This window comes from Sinohyriopsis cumingii, chromosome 8 (genome assembly GCF_028554795.1).
Source record: "Sinohyriopsis cumingii isolate HCF-2022 chromosome 8, ASM2855479v2, whole genome shotgun sequence".
Classification (NCBI taxonomy): domain Eukaryota; kingdom Metazoa; phylum Mollusca; class Bivalvia; order Unionida; family Unionidae; genus Sinohyriopsis; species Sinohyriopsis cumingii.
Window position 1 is genome coordinate 49,893,441 of NC_142968.1, and position 18,330 is coordinate 49,911,770.

The 18,330-nt window shown below is 37.0% G+C and overlaps 1 protein-coding gene and 1 long non-coding RNA gene across 2 annotated transcripts in view; one reads left to right on the plus strand and one right to left on the minus strand.

Annotated features, from left to right (window-relative positions):
• The window catches only part of LOC149793476 (uncharacterized), an 88,237-nt gene that overhangs the window by 68,054 nt on the left and 1,853 nt on the right, over positions 1-18,330 (plus strand). The gene's annotated exons all lie outside the window — the stretch shown is intronic.
• Positions 12,691-15,321, minus strand: LOC149793478 (uncharacterized). Its single transcript, XM_089966386.1, has 3 exons — positions 15,212-15,321; positions 13,990-14,213; positions 12,691-13,382 (listed from the first exon to the last, which is right to left on the minus strand). The coding sequence occupies exons 1-3, from the start codon at positions 15,243-15,245 to the stop codon at positions 12,984-12,986; spliced, it is 657 nt and encodes a 218-aa protein (XP_089822512.1). The 5' UTR covers positions 15,246-15,321; the 3' UTR covers positions 12,691-12,983.

Here is an 18,330-nt window from a genome sequence, read left to right on the forward strand (position 1 = left end):
TACACTTTATACAAACCCATTCGACGAAAATTTTCCAGAAGTCTCACCCGAGTGGAGGGCATCGATCATCAAATGCAAGCCGATTTAGACAATGTCTCTCATTTGGTCAACTAAAATCGTGGTAACAAATATTTGTTTTGTGTCATTGACGTATTTTCTAAATTTGCATGGGTCGTGCCTTTGACAAATCGAGCAATAAGTTAGTGCGAGCCCTTAAACTCGTGATGAAACAAAGTTTTCGAAGGAAACGTTTTCAACGCACCTTGAAAGAACGCATGTGGAAATATTTTACACATCATCACACTCTCAGGTACATCGACTTCTTCTCGCATTTGGTTCAATCGTACAACCAATCTTACCATCGAAGCATCTGATGTGGTCCCCTAGAAGTGACTCCCGACAACGAAGTGACTGTTTTTAAGCGCCTGTTTGGTACGTTCCCGACGGTGTCTGTCCCCAAGAAAAGTGGAGTGTTGTCAGCAGGAGATTGGGTGCGCATTAGCAAAACCAAATGCACTTTCGACAAAGGTTTCTTACCCAACTGGACCACCGAATTGTTCTTGTCACTATACGAGAGCGTGGCCGTCATTCTGCTGTCTATGAATTAGAAAAGTGAACGGGGAAATGTGAAAAGGAACGTTTTACTTGCCCGAGTTACAACGCGTGACCAAACAAGAAGACGAAGTGTACGACATCGAAAGCATTCTCGAACATAGAACCCGAAAAGTGGGAGAACGCCGTGTCAAAGAATTCAAAGTGGGTTGGAAGTTTTTATTATTGGATCAACGCATAGCAAGTCGACTATAAAAAGAAGTGACCATCATGCCCTTCAACACAGCGGAAGATGCCACTACACGCACAGTGACCACTCATTCACCCAGTTCTTCTCTGCAAGGTCTACAAAAACAACCTTTGTGGGTGTGGTGTGGAGAACGTGTGCCTAAAACGCAAGTCGTCTTTTTCTGCCAAATATTTGTGGTGTATTGTGTCACCGGTGCGGCCATTGTCAATTTGAGTTTGCAACAAGGAGACAAACAATTGTGGACCATTTTACTGAGCAGTTGCATAGGTAACCTTTCCAATCCTTCCCTGAAATACTCCTCGAACGGAACAACGGGAGTCTTGCATCCAGAATCAGTCACCACTCCAACAATAGCCACAACAGCAATCCTCTTTTAGACACTCCTCTGACTTCCAGTGACCCCTCGGACAGCAGCAAAACTCTGAAAGTATGAACAACAACAACCAATTTTACTTAACGTTACCCAGTGGCAGTTCCATGGAGGTGTTTCCCAACAATACTTTGCGTTGTTACAGTGTATCCAGTGTACCGAGGCGTCGCTCGACAGCGAGGATATGATTTAAGAGATATGCTGAAATCGGCCTTTTGTTCGGTGGCCCCGGTTTTGAAGCCGATGGTGACACGATGATTGCACGCTTTGAAAGATTCCGCATTGACGCACGGCTAAGAATTCTCCAAGTTGTCAGCACCGACAATCAAAATCCGAAAGAAGCTTTCCTGAGAGCAAGCCAAAATGTATTGCTTCAAAACGGGAAAAGACATTTTGGACCGACGAGAAACTCATATAAATGCCATGGACGCTGCCGAGTCAGGCATTCCTGCTTCCCTGACTCCACAGCAACGACTAGGCAGAAATATACGACGAAGACACCCCTACAGAGGACTTGACAACACTAGAGCTAAAAAGACCAAGAAAAGAAAACCCATCCGAGACTTAGACGTTTTTGAATATTAAAAAACAGAGAGAAAAAAAAATGATGCACCAAGAGTCTTGCGCCTGTTCCAAGTCGGAACTGGATCTGTTTTGCCATGCCACCCACCATGATGACGATGCGAGAATCCCAATGGGTCCAAATTCATCCCGTCTTCTCTGTCAAGGACTCAGGAGCAGCTCCCATAGAGTTTGAAATCAAAAGACAGCCCGAAGATAACATCGATCTGAGTAGCAGTTACGTGTACTTGAATGTGAATGTGATCGATGCATCGACGGACGGTTTCGATATAAAGGACGAAGATAAAGTAGCCCTCGTCAACAATTTCATGCATTCCTTGGTCAGTGTAGTGGTACTTGAATAATAAACTGGTCATTAGCGGCACGGACACTTACCCTTACTGAGGGTACCTGGAAAATGTATTGACGTTCGGAAAAGAGGCCCAGAACACCCATCTCCATGCTTGTGTGGCATGGAAACCTGACACGGCAGGCAAATTCAACGATACCGATTTGATTACAGATAAAGAACCAAACCAAATTGTGGGATTCAACAGTCGAAGAAACAAAATCAAAGGCCCCAACAAAATTTTAGAACTGATGTATCGGTTGCATTAGACATGTGGTTGCAAGAGAAGTATTTGCTGAACGGAGTGGATGTCCGCCTGAGACTGAATCGTAGCAGTGCCGCTTTCCATTTGATAGCTGAGTCTGCCTATGACAAAACAGACTTTTAAGAAGCCAGACTCTACGTACGATGTGTGGAAGTGTTAATTAAAGTGGGAAATGACATCAGTCACACTTTGAACAAAATGACCACAAAGTATCCGCTGGACATCAATCGATGATCGAAAATCATCTGTTTCAAGGACATTTACCCAAAAGTTTGATCATTGGTATCGTCGAAAATACAGCCTTCAATGGAGCCTTCGAGGAAAATCCTTTTGAATTTTGGTACTACAACGCGTCCAAGATTGAAGTCAGTCGAGATGGCAAAACCTTGTGTACCAGGCCTTTCTAATCCGCCTTTAGTGACGAGAAGAAGAATTACTTGAGATCGTACTTGTCCCTGTACGAAGCCACGGGACAGTTAGGAAACTACACCAGTCACGGCATTACGTACGAGGATTATGCAGAAAGTTACACTTTGTGGGCCTTTGATTTTATTCCAGACAAAGACAGCGACGAGGGACATTTCCATCCTATAAAATCAGGACAAATCTGTGTGGAACTTCAGTTTGCAAAGCCAGTACCCGTAAACAACACGGCAGACGTTATCTTTTATGCCGAATTCGATAATACGATAGAAATCAACAGTTTGAGAGAAGTCAGTCGAGACTATTAGAAACTATAGAAGCCGTTAAACCCTATTTGAACAGTGGATAATTTATGGAAATGGAATGGGAAGATATCGTGGAAGTAGAACCACAGGACAAATACGATGAGGATATAGTGATGATGGCCAGATGGCCAGAACAAGAACAACATTAAGTCTCCTGTCTTGCCAAACACCTGGTTGAAAAAATTACGGAATTGATCAAGAAAGATTGATATGGATGTCAAAACGATCATCCCAGTCAAATTCAACACGATAAATGTCCGATGCTGAGTCAAGAAGAAAAATTGGACGAGGTATCGGGATGAAGCTTGGAGTCTCATCTCGGAAGAAGCAGTGTTACATCAGTGGTATAAAGACTTGCGTGATCACTCCTCCCCTCCATTGATGGCTTTAGAGATCTATCACATCGAAGCTCTCTTGGCTCAGAGTGCGGAGACGAAGCGAAGAAATGGTTACTTGTCAGAGATTTTCAAGCAAAAATTTCGGATTGAATTGATGACTTATCGTTACCTGTAAAATAAAAACAGGAAAAAGCAACAACACAAAAAATTGATACCTGGGAACTTTATTACCTTTTTGAACCACAGTTCGTCCACTGCTTTTTGGAATCCTATCGAGTATGCTAAAGATGAATTGCCTCATCGCAAACTTCAAGATCATCAAGCTTATGTCATCAACATGGACGACAGTCATCTCCCAGGAACACAATGGGTAGCGGTCTACTTTCCTGAAGAAGGTTGTGTGGAGTATTTTGATTCGAATGGAGTATCAGCTTTGGAAGACGACATCATCGACTTTATGAGAAGAAATTCCCAGAAGACACTATTCAATAATATGAAATTACAAGGCACAGAGTCAATGGCGTGCGGACTATATTGTGTGTATTTTCTTCATGAACGCAGCCTTAGATATTCTTTAGAACATTTAGTGACTTATTTTGATCGTCACTCTTCTAGAAAGATGGCAAAGTAGATCGATAGTTTTGTGACCATTACGGTTATCTTTTGTCTTTAGCTAGGAAACGTAGTGTGTCCATCACTGGCCAAATGACTTCCATCAGTGGAAGTCTTGTTTGACTTCACAAAGTTGTCAACCTTGCGGAAAATAGTTTATATTTGTTTGAAAAATTGTTTGTTTGTTTGAAAAAATGTTTTATGGTTAATTGTCGGTTGTTAGTTGAATAAAATATGCTGTGATTTGAAAAAAGATAGTGTCTGTCGGTTGTGTTCAGTTTTTATCATTATTCATGATCTTTGACTTCTCTCTATCCCTCACACTGAAATCAAACTATCATAGCGTTTTGACTCAACAAAATATCGTAAGGATGTTTTCCTTCACCTCCGTGCTTGACAAATATAAAGGGGAGCGCTCGTCAGTTTGGCTACGAATCGTTGATCATTCAACTGTAAAAAAATGTGCAGCAGAATCACAAAACTCTTGGAGCTCCAAATGCACCTGGATTATGACAGGCGCCTCCTGGACGAACTGGTTATGGATGCCATAAAAGATAGTGCGAGAATAGAAGAGGAGGAGGAGGATGGAAAAAGAAGAAGGAGAAGGAAGAAAGAATCCTGCCTCACCTCATGTTGAGACCTCTGTGTGAGATCAAGCCTTAGGTGAGGATGCCTCCACCATTACGACCAGCACGGCAACCAAAAACACAACCGCAACAACATCAGCTACAACCACCAGTACCAGTACCAGTGCCAGAGATAAGAAGACCTCATCATCCCCGACTGAAAAATAGAAGACAGAGGGAAGTTTTCCCTATCCCACAAAGTGAAGACTGCGATGATGAGCCACTCAATCTGCCTTTGCGCTCACAAGAACACATGTAAATCGGGAGTAGGGCTGGAGTAGACGTTGCGTGTTTCGGACCAGGCGTGGGAGATATCAACATTAGCCAGGTGTATTTGAAGTTCAAAAAAATAACCCCAGCCCTTCTCAGGGCTAACCAAATCTCTAGAAAAGAGACTATTCAAGTTGCAAAGTTGAGTCTTTGTATGAATGCGCGTACGTTTGTGTGAATTGTAGAGTGTGTGTTTGTGTGGATAGTAGAGTGTGTGTTTGTATGCGTGCTCGAACGTTTGTGTGGATAGTATATTTGATGTTTTTCTCCTTTCCGTGTGTGTATAGTAGATATTGATGTTTCTGATAGTATAATTTGGGTTAGTATGAGTGCACGTACGTTTATGTGGATAGTAGAGTGTGTGTATGTGTGGATAGTAGATGGTGTGTTTGTGTGTGTGCATGCGCGTACGTTTGAGTGGATAGTAGAGTGTGTTTGTGTGTTTAGTAGAGTGCGCGATTGTATGCGTGCGCGTACGTTTGTGTGGATAGTGTATTTGGTGTTCGTTTTGTTTCCTCTTTCCGTGTGTGGATAGTAGGTTTGGGGTTTGTATGCGTGCGCGTAGTGTGTGTATAGTAGAGTGTGTGTCTGTGTGTTTGTATGCATGCGTGTACGTTTGTGTGGATATTAGAGTGTGTGTTTGTGTGGACAGTAGAGCATGTGTTAGTATGCGTGCGCGTACGTTTGTGTGGATAGTATATTTGGGTTTGTTTTTTCTCCACTTCCCGTGTGTGGATAGTATATTTGGGTTTGGTTTTTCTCCTCTTCCCAAGTGTGGATAGAATATTTATGGGTTTAGATTTGCTCCTTTCCGTGTGTGTATAGTATATATTGTTTTTTTTGATAGTATATGTTGTGTTTGCATGAATGTGCGTACGTTTGTGTGGATAGTAGAGTGATTGTGTGTTTGTATGAATGCGCGTACGTTTGTGTGGATAGTAGAGTGTGTGCTTGTGTGGATAGTAGACTTTATCAGACTAACCAATAAAACAATGCTTGGCGGGGAGGGACATAGAACTGGATAGAATATTTGGCGGAGCGGGACAAATCACTTTATAGAACGCCTGGTGGACATTGTTGACGTCACCTCACTTACTCGATTCCTATTGTTCCTGTATTATTGAAAAGTCCCATTGTCCCTTTACAGACCCAAGACCTTTCTGACTGAGATTTCCATTATCTCTATACATATTGTCCCTATACAGCCCACGACCTTTTTGACTCAGATTTGAATTGTCCCCCAAATCGTCCCAGTCAATATTTTAATGGTAGGTTCCATTTCGCTATATAGTTCCATCCACGTTAAAGTTCCGCTTGTCGCCCTATCATCCCAGGGGGTATTTTAATAGTAAGTCCCACTGTCAATATAATTCTTGTCCCTATACAGCCCCATGGCATATTTTAATGGTAAGTCCCTTGGTCTCCAAATTGTCCCCTTTAACTACTATCAACTAACTTTTTATTCCCTCGTCCGTGTTGATTTCATGTGTGGGTGTTGGATGGTCATTAGGTGCAAGTCTTCATCACTTTGAAAGTTGCATGAAAAGAGCGTAGCCTGTGCTAGCACGTATTAGTAGAACTGCGTGATATTACCGGTAGACCAGTTTAGCGTGGTATTTGTTTCCCGTGGTACATACCACGGTAATTTTCACTGTACCGGTACTTCAGTAGCTTCCGTCAATAAGGAATGTACAACAATTCCAGAGGAATCTTGTTAATGGTATGACAAAATGATTCAAAATATTTATCTTCTCTTTTTCATTAAACGGTTGTATCCGTTACAAATTAATGGTGACAAATATTATTCTATTTATGATCCTTTAATCACATTTTTGACAACTGCCATGTCAGCTAACGTAGTAACCAAATGAATTGTTGTGAAACATTCTCATCCGAAATGTTTTTAATCTGTGATTCAATTTTATTTATCCAAGGACATGACCTGTCGTTCAATTCTATACAAACAGAAGCACACTTAAGGTTGCAAAGATTTACAGAAAAAGTCTTTTTCTCTTGTTGGACAACATGTAGAGTTTGTAATATTAGTAAAAGTAGCAAGTATTTTCGAGCATTTGAGTTTTTAAAGAATCTATATGCTTTCTTAAAATACTGGCTGCTGTAAAGAAGTAGGTTTTTCATGCAATGATAACTAATTATTACTTGTGAATACTACCTTCTGCAGAATAGATCCATCTGTTCGTCTCCAGAATACATATTCATCCAGTTGAATTACCTGCTTTGTCAGGAACTATAATTCAAACCAGTCAATTCACTGGTTCTTCTGAAGTGCATCTTATAAGGAACAAAATGGGTCAGCACCTCTAGACCATTAATGTGTGTAACTTGAAATTTAAACAGTTTCATTACATCTTATATAATCGGGTTTGAGAGACTGAGCAATATGGCTGATGAGGAACAATGTATGCCGAACGACTTGATTCACTTTCAGATATCTGAAAGCTGCATTTCCGTTGGCCCGGTCGATGTCAAATCTTCCCGTGCAATGGTGGAGGTCTGATTTTAATCAGATTGTGTGTGGAACTTGTCATAAAATTACAAAAAGAACGGTAATTTTAGTTTTAAAACAATATTCCGTGATGTTATGCTGGATTGTTTCATATTTTATGATCCGTTAATTTTGAAGGTTGAGCGGACGAGTCGAATAAATACGAGACTTGCACGTATATATTCACACATAGACTATATCTATAATTTGGTACATATTTACTTCGAGTTAGGACTAAAAATAGACTGGCTTCTTTAACAGCTGTATCTCACAGTTAGATTAGAACATAATATAAAGAGTGACTTGGAATACAAATAATCGGGCAGAAGGGTTCATTTTTATGTATGTCTGTTGCAGAATGGTTCATGTGTTATGTATGTCTGTTGCAGAATGGTTCATTTTTTATGTATGTCTGTTGCAGAATGGTTCATGTTTTATGTATGTCTGTTATAAAGATACATATCTCATAGTCGCTACTGCCTGAGAGATAACGAGAGGCATGCCGGTTTATTATAATGAGAACAAACAACTCTGGTAATGCATATCATGTTGTTATTTGAACCGTCATTTCAGAGTAAAATAATGAGCTATTGATTGTCGGAACTAAACAAGGTAGAATAAGGGTTGAGATAATGCCAGTCAGTAAAAATGATATGAATTATATTTTTAATGAACTCGAATCTTAGCAGCATGCGTTCCAGGAAAGTTCTCGGCTAGTCTTAATTTGTACCTGTAATGTGCAATTATTACCATTCACCTGAAATCTGTCATAGTCTGATGAAAATTCACTGCCCCCGGCACAAAAAAGAAAGGAAAAGAAAAAGAGTCTCAAAATGCCCTAAATAAACACAAATAGCGGATGGCATCAGTGCATTAATGTTACTTCTCCAGCCGCCACTGGTAAACTCACACTGCAATCGTCACTGTCGTCAATGAGGTTGTCTTCATGTATATATGCTCCCAAGTTAACGGTCCTCTTCATAGTCTCGCACGATTTATCTCCCCATGATGACATCTAGTTTTGATTAGATATATTCAGATTTTTCATAGCAAGTATATCAAAACAGTGTCAACAATTTAATTTAACGAATATACATGACGAGGATCCTAAATATATTCTTCTCATATGGAGAAGAGATTTGTTTTTGTTTACTTCTGCAGAACTAAAATAGGGGCCCCGAGTGGCCGAGTGGTCTAAAGCGCTCTCCATTACGGATCACTGGCATCTCACCTCTGTCTGCGTGGGTTCGAGTCTCGGATTCAGCCAATGTGGGTATGTGAGAAAGCTTGCCAGTAGCTTCTCGTGGGTCGGTGGTTCTTTCCGATGTTTTCCCGGGTTCTTCCTCCACCATGAATACTGGCCGCCATGTATAGCCTATCGTGTGCTGAAAAATGGCGTTAAACCATACAACAACAACAACAACAACAACAGCAGAACTAAAATAAATCATTAAGCACGCCCACTCTAAACAATCATTTCCTGAACCGAAAAGTAATAATAATTTGCACGGTACAGGATAAATAGAACAATTTATGGCACATACGAGTTTACTGATGATGAGAAAAAGAAGGAACCAATATGACTTTTGAAGTAAACAAGGTACCCAACATCACTATGAGGACTTTAATAACATACAAATCAAGGCAAATATCACATCGAACCAAATTAAGTTTATATATATTTTTATATACACAACTCAGTACTTACCTTTTTAAAGAATCTCATTTGTAGCATTCTCAGTCAAAACGAAAATCGATGTTATTTTTATGTCAGTTAAAAATATTTTCTGTAACACTTTTTGACCTTTTAATCTTCCAGACTTTAGCTGTAAAATACATCGCTATATATGTGCTGTTATTGACAGCTGTAAAATCTACGAGATCTTAAAACCATTTCTGACGTAAAGTGGGTATGCATCTTTTCTGATATAAAAAGGATTGCTGAAATCATATTTGCTGTTTCCAAGTTTAAATGCGTCTCTGAAGCCTTGCAAAAAGTACGAAATACTTTCGACGAACAGAAAATTAGCAACCTTTTTGTAACGGGCGACACAGAGACTAATTACATTAGGTTCGTTGTCCTTGTATGACTATGATACATGCCATACATACCTCAGCCTCAGCATCTTGCAATAATAATAATAATAATAATAATAACGATAATAATAATAATAATAATAATAATAATAACGATAATAATAATAATAATAATAATAGTAATTATTATTATTATTGCTGTTGTTGTTGTTGCTAGCACTACTACAGCTATTGCTTTGAATAATGTTATTGCGGTTAAAGTGTACAGCATGTCATTCTGTTGTATGAGCTTAATTTTATGTGGATGGTGTTACCGTAATACATTATGCAGATCTAATTTATATATCATAACTGCCGAGCACCTTGGCCTTGATATCACACATTCTGTCTCAGGCAATGCATTAAATATTAAAATTGTTGATATTCACTTGGTTCCTGATTTTGTGCTCTTCACCATGAAAGTTATTTATTTGTTTTATGTATTCCGCATAGCCATACTATTGGTTTATTGTTAATTCACTGGGTTGGCATTGTGTATCTTAGGAAAGAAAAAAAAAAAAAAAAAAAAAAAAAAAAAAAAAAAAAAAAACACGACAAACGAAATAAGCGACGCCTGTCAGAAACAACTAATTTGTCAAAGTAACGGTAAGACAAATACCCAATATTCAAACACCAGTCTAAAAACAGCTCATATTGAACTTTGCAGGGCAAAAATGTAAACAGGAGCCCTCTAAATTTAGACAGAATTGGTGTCACTTACATTTCACGAGGGACTCTCCTCTAGTCTGATAAAAGTTAAGTGGGGAACGAAGAAGACTCGGATTTCTTGTGTGTCAGTATAGTACCACTGCATTCAACAGAATGGCACTGTCATGTAATCACATACAATATGCCTAAAACAGTGCATATGACGTATAAAAAGTGGACATTTCGGGACCAGTCAAGCTTTTGCATGCTGACTCTTTCGAATGAAGGCTGAATAAGTACAGACCGTAACGATGAGAACTGTTCATTCTCAACTTTGTCTTCAATAATGGACTTCTCAGCTGATACATACTAAAATTTGCCACATACAGCAACTAAATGTGTTCCGCTATGTTAACATTCAGCATAATTATTTGCATCTTCTTTTCGCATTGTTATTTGATACTCAAATGGAATTCTCTCCATATCCTAAAGGAAATTCCGACTTTACACAACTTCCTGGATAATATCTCTGATCTTTTCTTAGTTAATCATTTAAAGATTTCCACCACTCATATTACATTAGCTGCTACTTCTAGCTGTCGATAAAACTCTCTAGGGCGTAAGTCTACGTTCACAATTAAAATAAAATCGCCTTTTAAGGTTTGAACTCTCATTTCTAATTATTACCCCTCGAGAAACACTTATTCACAAACAGAAGGACGAAATAGATGGATAAAGCAGTCCCTTGCTCAGTCCTGATAGTGGGAAACAATTGTTTGCATTAAATAAGTTCCACACAGTAAATGTCACTTAAGGATATTAATACAGACTAAATAACATTGTCTTTCCGTTATTATTATTTGGAATAAAATGGTTCCAACATTCTCTTTGAATGTTCCAGACCCATTATCGCCAAGTTTCATAAATTTGTTTTTCAGATTGAGAGTTTGTAATATCTCTTATCATATATCTTGACAAATTTGGGATACTTTTTGACAAATTTGGGATACTTTTTGGCATATGCAGAATTGTCAGAAAGGATAAAAATGGAAGTATTAAATAATGAATAATTATTACGCATTTTAGGAGAACTAAAGATGTTTGCTAACTTTATTGCTTTCTGTGCATTTTTTATTTACGGTGTATACTTTGTGGGTTTTAGTAGAATCCGGACATTATTTTAGAGGCTTTAAGTATGGCATTAGATACAAGAAACGTGCAGTGTGTATAGCGTCCGTCTGATTGTCGTGGATTAAGGCCTTTTTTGAAAACGAATGTTTGGAGGAAGTAGAGTAGATACAGAAAATGTTTGGAAGTACTCGATCACATAAAAAACAAAAACAAATAGGTACGCAAGAGATCAAGAAACGACGATTCAACGCAGTTCAGAGTGATTTTAAGGAAACGTATTGTGTTACTAGTGAATTAGATACGTAATGACAGAATCGAAAAGGAAATTAAATATCGAGATAATCTGCCCTTGACATAGACATTCTCGATGTTCCCACTCATCTTGCCCTTTTCTATGAAACAACGAGTCTACTCACTGGGCTCGTTAGGGTAGGCCTATATGTAGCCCTCATATGTTAAAGGAAGATTTATTTATCAGAAAATCTTTTGTTTCTTCGTGTATTTGCTTATCGTTTTCCTGTCATATTATTTGACCTTTATTTTTCTAGCCATTATTAGATGTGTTTGACAAAGACAAATGATTCACGTCCAACAATTGTCGGATATTGATTCACTGATCACAAGGATGGTAATATAAATAGAAAGGAATTTAAAGCACTAATAATACATATTGTTTTATCCCAGTGTTTTCCGTTTAATTATATCGTGCATGCATAACTTATGACTGGGCCGGTAGATATTGCTAAATAAAATATTTTAAATCCAAATACATTACAATGTTTCAGCAACTGCACAAATAATCTTTATTAGTTATAAGGAAATGCAAGGTAGTGGAGTGGACGTTTGAAACACGTTTGGTGGACAATGTGGTTGGTGCTGCAATCAACTAGTGCATCAGCTTTACTTTAAAACAAAGTCATTGCACAATAATCAGTGCCGTGTTAGAAAAGACGAGTCAACGAACTTCTCCTAATAGTTCACTTATTATTTATCTTACTTATTTTCAAAATGATGAACAGTTAAATGATTTAGTCTTTGTTGATGTATTTTTTATTTTATTGTCGTGGAATGGCACAAGAGGTCAGAACTTTATTGGTTACTATATATATTTCTTGTCTTTTCTGCAATACTGGATGAGACATGTTGAGAGCGGTTGTAAAAAAGGTGATGAAATTTACTCGTCCTGGGGATACACGTTACATGAACGAAATTATGAATTATCTTGGGAGACTGTTGCAAAACTGGGCCTATGTTCATGTTTTGGAGTATGACACGCTGGGTGACATAAAGTGTTACCTTGCATAAATTGTGGTAATTGTTCAAAACACTGCACTTAAATATATTTAAGAGACAGTTACCTGCATAGTTTTAGCTGTTAGAAATTGTATAGATAGAATAAGATACAATATACTTTACAGAATCTTTTATTTAGGTCATACTACATAGTGTCCTTAAATAATTCAAAAACTTGGAAGCTAGCTAAACCTATGAATACATGACAAAATAAAAAAAGTATCTACACGAGTTAGATACATGAATGTTGTGGGGGCTTTCTACATTATATTAATAATTCGTTTTATTCATATATTATACAATTGATATCCGTCTCAACTTTTAAATCTTGGGATTTAAGTTGGTTCCTTCAGTAATATGATGGGGTCTCCATTTATAGGAATATTCATATTTCAGGATTAAAACAATTTATACGAGCGTTTTAGAACTCATAATAATGTCTTGTGATGGGGCTGGTGATAATTCACTAATTGGCGTTATGTAGGTTTCATCTAATTTAAGAACATCGATTTCCACATCTTGACATATTTCAAGTTGACAGGCAAGATCACATATTGGGGTTATATAAGTTTGGTCCCGTCCAAGTACGTCTGTTGCCCTATTCTCACAAACTTCAATAGGACGGTCAGGATCATTGATTGGGGTTATATAGCCCTCATATGTTACGTGCACGTCGGCTGTCCTAACATGACACATTGCTGCAGATGGGACATTCTCGTAGTATCCGTGCTGAGTACTGCTTTCTGTTGCAGGGGTATTGCTCCCCATTACATTGTCTCCTGCATAATCGTAGAGCGACAAAACAGTCTGAAAAGAGCAAATGTATAAATATATTTCAAAGATGTTATAATTTTTTTAACTATCCAAGGAAATAGCAGTGACTAGAAAACAAATGTCTTTTGTTTCTGGGTTGAAGTAAAGTTTACATGTAAAATGAAATAAAATTTATCAGCCAAGGTAATAATTCTAAAATATACTTTGTGCACTGAATGGAAATACGTGAAATAAAAGCAAACTGATCATCAAAGTGACAACCAGTCCGGAATTTAGAAGATCAATAATGTGCATATATGATTGCTTACTATCGTTAATATCATCCGTTGAAATAAAGGTACAGTCAAACATGTACGAATATTCAAAGAAGTGTATCACATCGATACATGTGCAAAAATTTAAGTAATGGCGTAGGCTCGTAATTGTAGGGTTAGATGGGGTGGGATGGAAGAGAGAAAGCGAAAATCATTCGTCAGATATTACCTCGTTAATATTATTGTACATATTATCTTGTTTTGTTATTGATGTTATTACATCAATAAACCTGCAAAGGTTAAAGTAATATTGTACACTCGTAATGTATAGGGTGGGATGGGGTGGATTGGAAGAGATAGAGTGAAAATCATTCGTCATATATTACATCGTCAAAAATGTTTTGCATATCTTCTTTTAGGTTTGGTTCAGCATTTCCTTGTCGTAAGTTGTTTAAGTCCTGTGAATGCGTGTCTGTATCACAACCTTCATTAGCAGCACTGTTTTCCCAGTCTAATTTGGTCAACAGTTGTATAAGTCTGTTTCTCTTAGCAGACACTCCTATACTGCATGGCCTTCGGTCGTACTCCGCTTCACGTAATTTTCTTGAGTCTGTATTAATTGTACGAACCGTTATACTATTAGTTTTAACGGATATAAGTTATATTGTTCTTTATTTCATATGTATTATTATGACTTTAAACGTCATGTGAATAATAACTACCAGATATTAAAACTCAGTAACTGAATTTCATTCCAGATACACAAGGTCCTAAAATAGATCAGCGAAAAAAAATTATTGCTTGAAGATGTAGAAAAACAAAAACAAAGAAAGAAACAAACAAAATTACAAAACTCAAAACCGTGTTTGAAGCTAGACGGTGAAAAGCGAAAGCAATAAGTATACAAGCCAGCAAAGGAAAGAACAGAACAATATCATACCAGTAACAAATTGTCTTTGAATGTGTTATATTATAGCTGCATCTTCATTTTTCCCTAGTATTTCATACTAACATTTATAATGTCAAATATGGCATGATCATTGGAAGTATTGAATGGACATCCCTGCTTCTACTTAGCGTGCTATAGACTTTTGTAAACATATTCTGGTCATAGCTGCTAATGAGCAATAGTGTATAAAAATGAATATCAAAATAAATATGTAGTTGTTTTATTTATTTATAGGTATGTAGGCTTTGCTGATTAAAGTCATAGAAAATAATATGCACTTTGTATCCAGAAGGATCAAAACTGTCACGCGCATACAATTCTTAGACATTTTGTGTATCAGAATTTGTTGATGTTAGAATTATACCTTTCTTGTGTGATCTTTCGTGTTTAAGAAAAGTGATTTCAATATATATATATATATATATATATATATATATATATATATATATATATATATATATATATATATATATATATAATGAAACATTTCACAGGGTAACATTATCAGGACTTTTAGGTCAATTAATCGATTGTTTTGTCTGGAGCCAATATTCTTATTAGCTAGAGAACAAATATAATTTTAGCATCAACAGTTCTGACGAATCGGTAACAATAATTGCAAACTATTCTATTTTTATATAATTCATTAAAAATCATACCAACTCCTCCCGAAAATTTTTTGCACCAGTGCATGAGGAATATTAAAGATCCGACAATGAGGAGAAAGACGGAAATAATGACTGGTCCTATCCAATGCTGACTGAATCGGAAATCTGAATGACAAAATGAAAGGCGTCCTTATTGTTTACGTAATAAGATATCTAAGCAGTCAAAATAATGGAGCATTGTGAAATAAAACACTATTCATTATATACGGGGACAAAATATAAGTATGTTAAATGTAAAAATAAAGGAAAATGAAGATGCCGCATGCTGTTTCCAAGCCGTATTATGTTCAGTCTAATAAGAAAATATAGGAGTGAAACAGTACACCTGTGCCTCGTGTCGACACGATTCACGATACGTAGCTTGCGATACGATACATATCGATACACCAATGAACTTGATGGTCTTTCCATCTTTGGAAGGTAGAAAGTGCCCTTCATTTCTGTTGACATGTTTGGTTGTATTTCCAGTATGCAGACTACAGACAGACATAAAGATATTATAAATTTATATGCAATTATCATTGATGAGAAGATATCTATGCTAATTTCATTTATTCCATCAGCACCTTCATTCACTGGTTAAATATCTCTGCATAAAAAGGAGAAACCCAAAATTTGTTTCCCATGCGCATTTTAATGAGGGATGAAGTCAGTATTTTATTTTAAGGGTGACCTCCCCTTAATCAAAGAAAAAAGGAGGGAAGGAAGAAACGGTATTAGGTTAATATTTATCTAAACTTCAATATCCGTCTCTCATTCTTCCTGCTCCACTTTCTTATAGTTCCGCTGAAATCAACATTTTTGACAGATGTCACCTATAGTTATATAAGCACTAATTTGTTTATTAATTCCGAGCATACTCTGCTCCTTTTTTTTGTATCAATATTGTTCTGTGCTTCTTTCTGAAGGGGCATATACATAGCTAGTTTTGTCAGCTTGAATATGTTGGGAAACTGATCTTTGTGACTGTTATGTACAATTTTCCAGACATCACAAACATTATCTTTTGCATACATATGCTTCAAAATAGGAATTTTCACTAACATTAACTTCGTTTGTTAAATCAGTATTTTACTGACTACTATGCCTAATTTCTTATCTGTTCCATAATGCTGCGTAAGGATATTTAGTCCATCAACGCTTGTGCAGACAGAGGTATTACAATACATATCTTTACTTCTTAATTGCATTTTGTAACACTTATTTTATTCAATTTATCTTAACCCTGCTTTGAAAACATGTGAATAGTTGTGTAGCATATGATCCGCAGGGCGAATGTTGATTAATTAACAAAAGAAAACGTGCATTATACGTTTATATGGTCTGTAATTTAATTGGGGCTCAGTATTATGCCCTTGGTACATTTAATTTCGCAATACCACTGAAAAGATCACGCCGTCTATTTTTTGTCCATCCAGCATTTACATATGACTCGTATTTAACACTATTTCGGGTTCAAAATCACTCATTGGTGTCTCCATTATCACTTTCCCAGCTTCAATAATCTGATATACTTCATATCTTTAAAACGTTTTGTTAATCATCACTACCATCAGTAAGTATTTGCCAAACGGAATCGTAATGAACCATGCCGGGAATCAAACATTTGGGTTTTTCTAGGAAGTCCGTATTTTAAATACGCATTTGTAAAACTTTCTTCATGAATGGTTTAATCAACGCAATAACTGTTATTGCTGGGCACATTATTCTAATCAATCTTAGTTTCACAACTATTGATGTCATGCTGGAAGAAGAATCCAGACGTGGAACAGTTTCGACTCGAAAAACAGATGTCTCGACAATAACAGTTACATAAAAATTGTATACTTCGACGAGCACATTTTCATATGTGGGACTTCCAACGAATTTGCGAGATTTTTTCGCGTTTCGCTGTTCTCCATGTGCGCGAATTAGTACAGATTTTGCACGATTTACGCAATGGCACATCCTGAGAACAACTCTGTTTAAGTGCCTGATATATCTAATGACTTTCCCACGATAATAAGCTACATTAATTTTTCATTGGTGGTTATTGTTTAACCTAGAGCGGAACAAGAATAACCACAAATGAGAATTCAATGTAACATATGTCAACGTGCAACACATCGGTAGCGTAGCTTTCAAAGCGACCAAAGGAGTCAAGATACAATTCATGGTATAAACGCGTGAAAGTGATTATTATGTGATGAGTAAAGTACTTCATTATACACGTGGAACACGTTCGGAATGTGCAGTATATGCTGAACGTACTTTTGGGTTAAAATAATAAGCATGAAATGATGGGGTGGGTGGGAGGGTGGGGCAGATTACGAACCATGTAACTTTGTGTTAACCTGTAGACGGCTAGTGGGTATTCTGAAATAATCGTTTTTGTTTTTACTAATAAATATGAGTGTCTATGACTGCAAATGCTGTCTCAGATTGACTATAATTTTACAGTATAAAAAGGCAAATAATAATAATTATTCATGACTGCTGAAGACTATAATAACATGCATACTGTTACAGTAAGTATCGTTTTGTAACGATTCTCAGTCTCTTGTATCGATATGTGTATCGTTTCAGTAAAAGCATCGATGCATCGATATATCGATGAATCGTTTCACCCCTAAGAAAATTTTCACATCATTTAATAAGTAGCATCTAAGAACGAAACCACGTATATCTTTGCATTTGCATTGATCATTTCTGCAAGACCTTCACACATTTGAAAAGCGCTTGGGTGCATATGTTGGTACTGCTGTTGCTATTTTGTTTACTTCTATTTTGCATAAGGTCAGACAAATATATATATATATATATATATATATATATATATATATATATATATATATATATCTGAGCACACGACAACAAGGATAATATTGTAATATTGTCCAACCTTTTGGTGCCAATTCTGTACTTTCGACATGTTAAGTACCATGAAGATTACACTGCAAACTTGATCCTATACAGAACTGATATTTAAAGTACATGTCGTAATAACTAGCTGAACATATTTTTCCTTTTTTTCAAAACGGAGGGGAGAAACAGTTGTGAGGATTTAATCGTTCCTACGCATGACTACCGCGTATTACTTGAAATCTAAAATCTGCAGTTATGCTATTCAA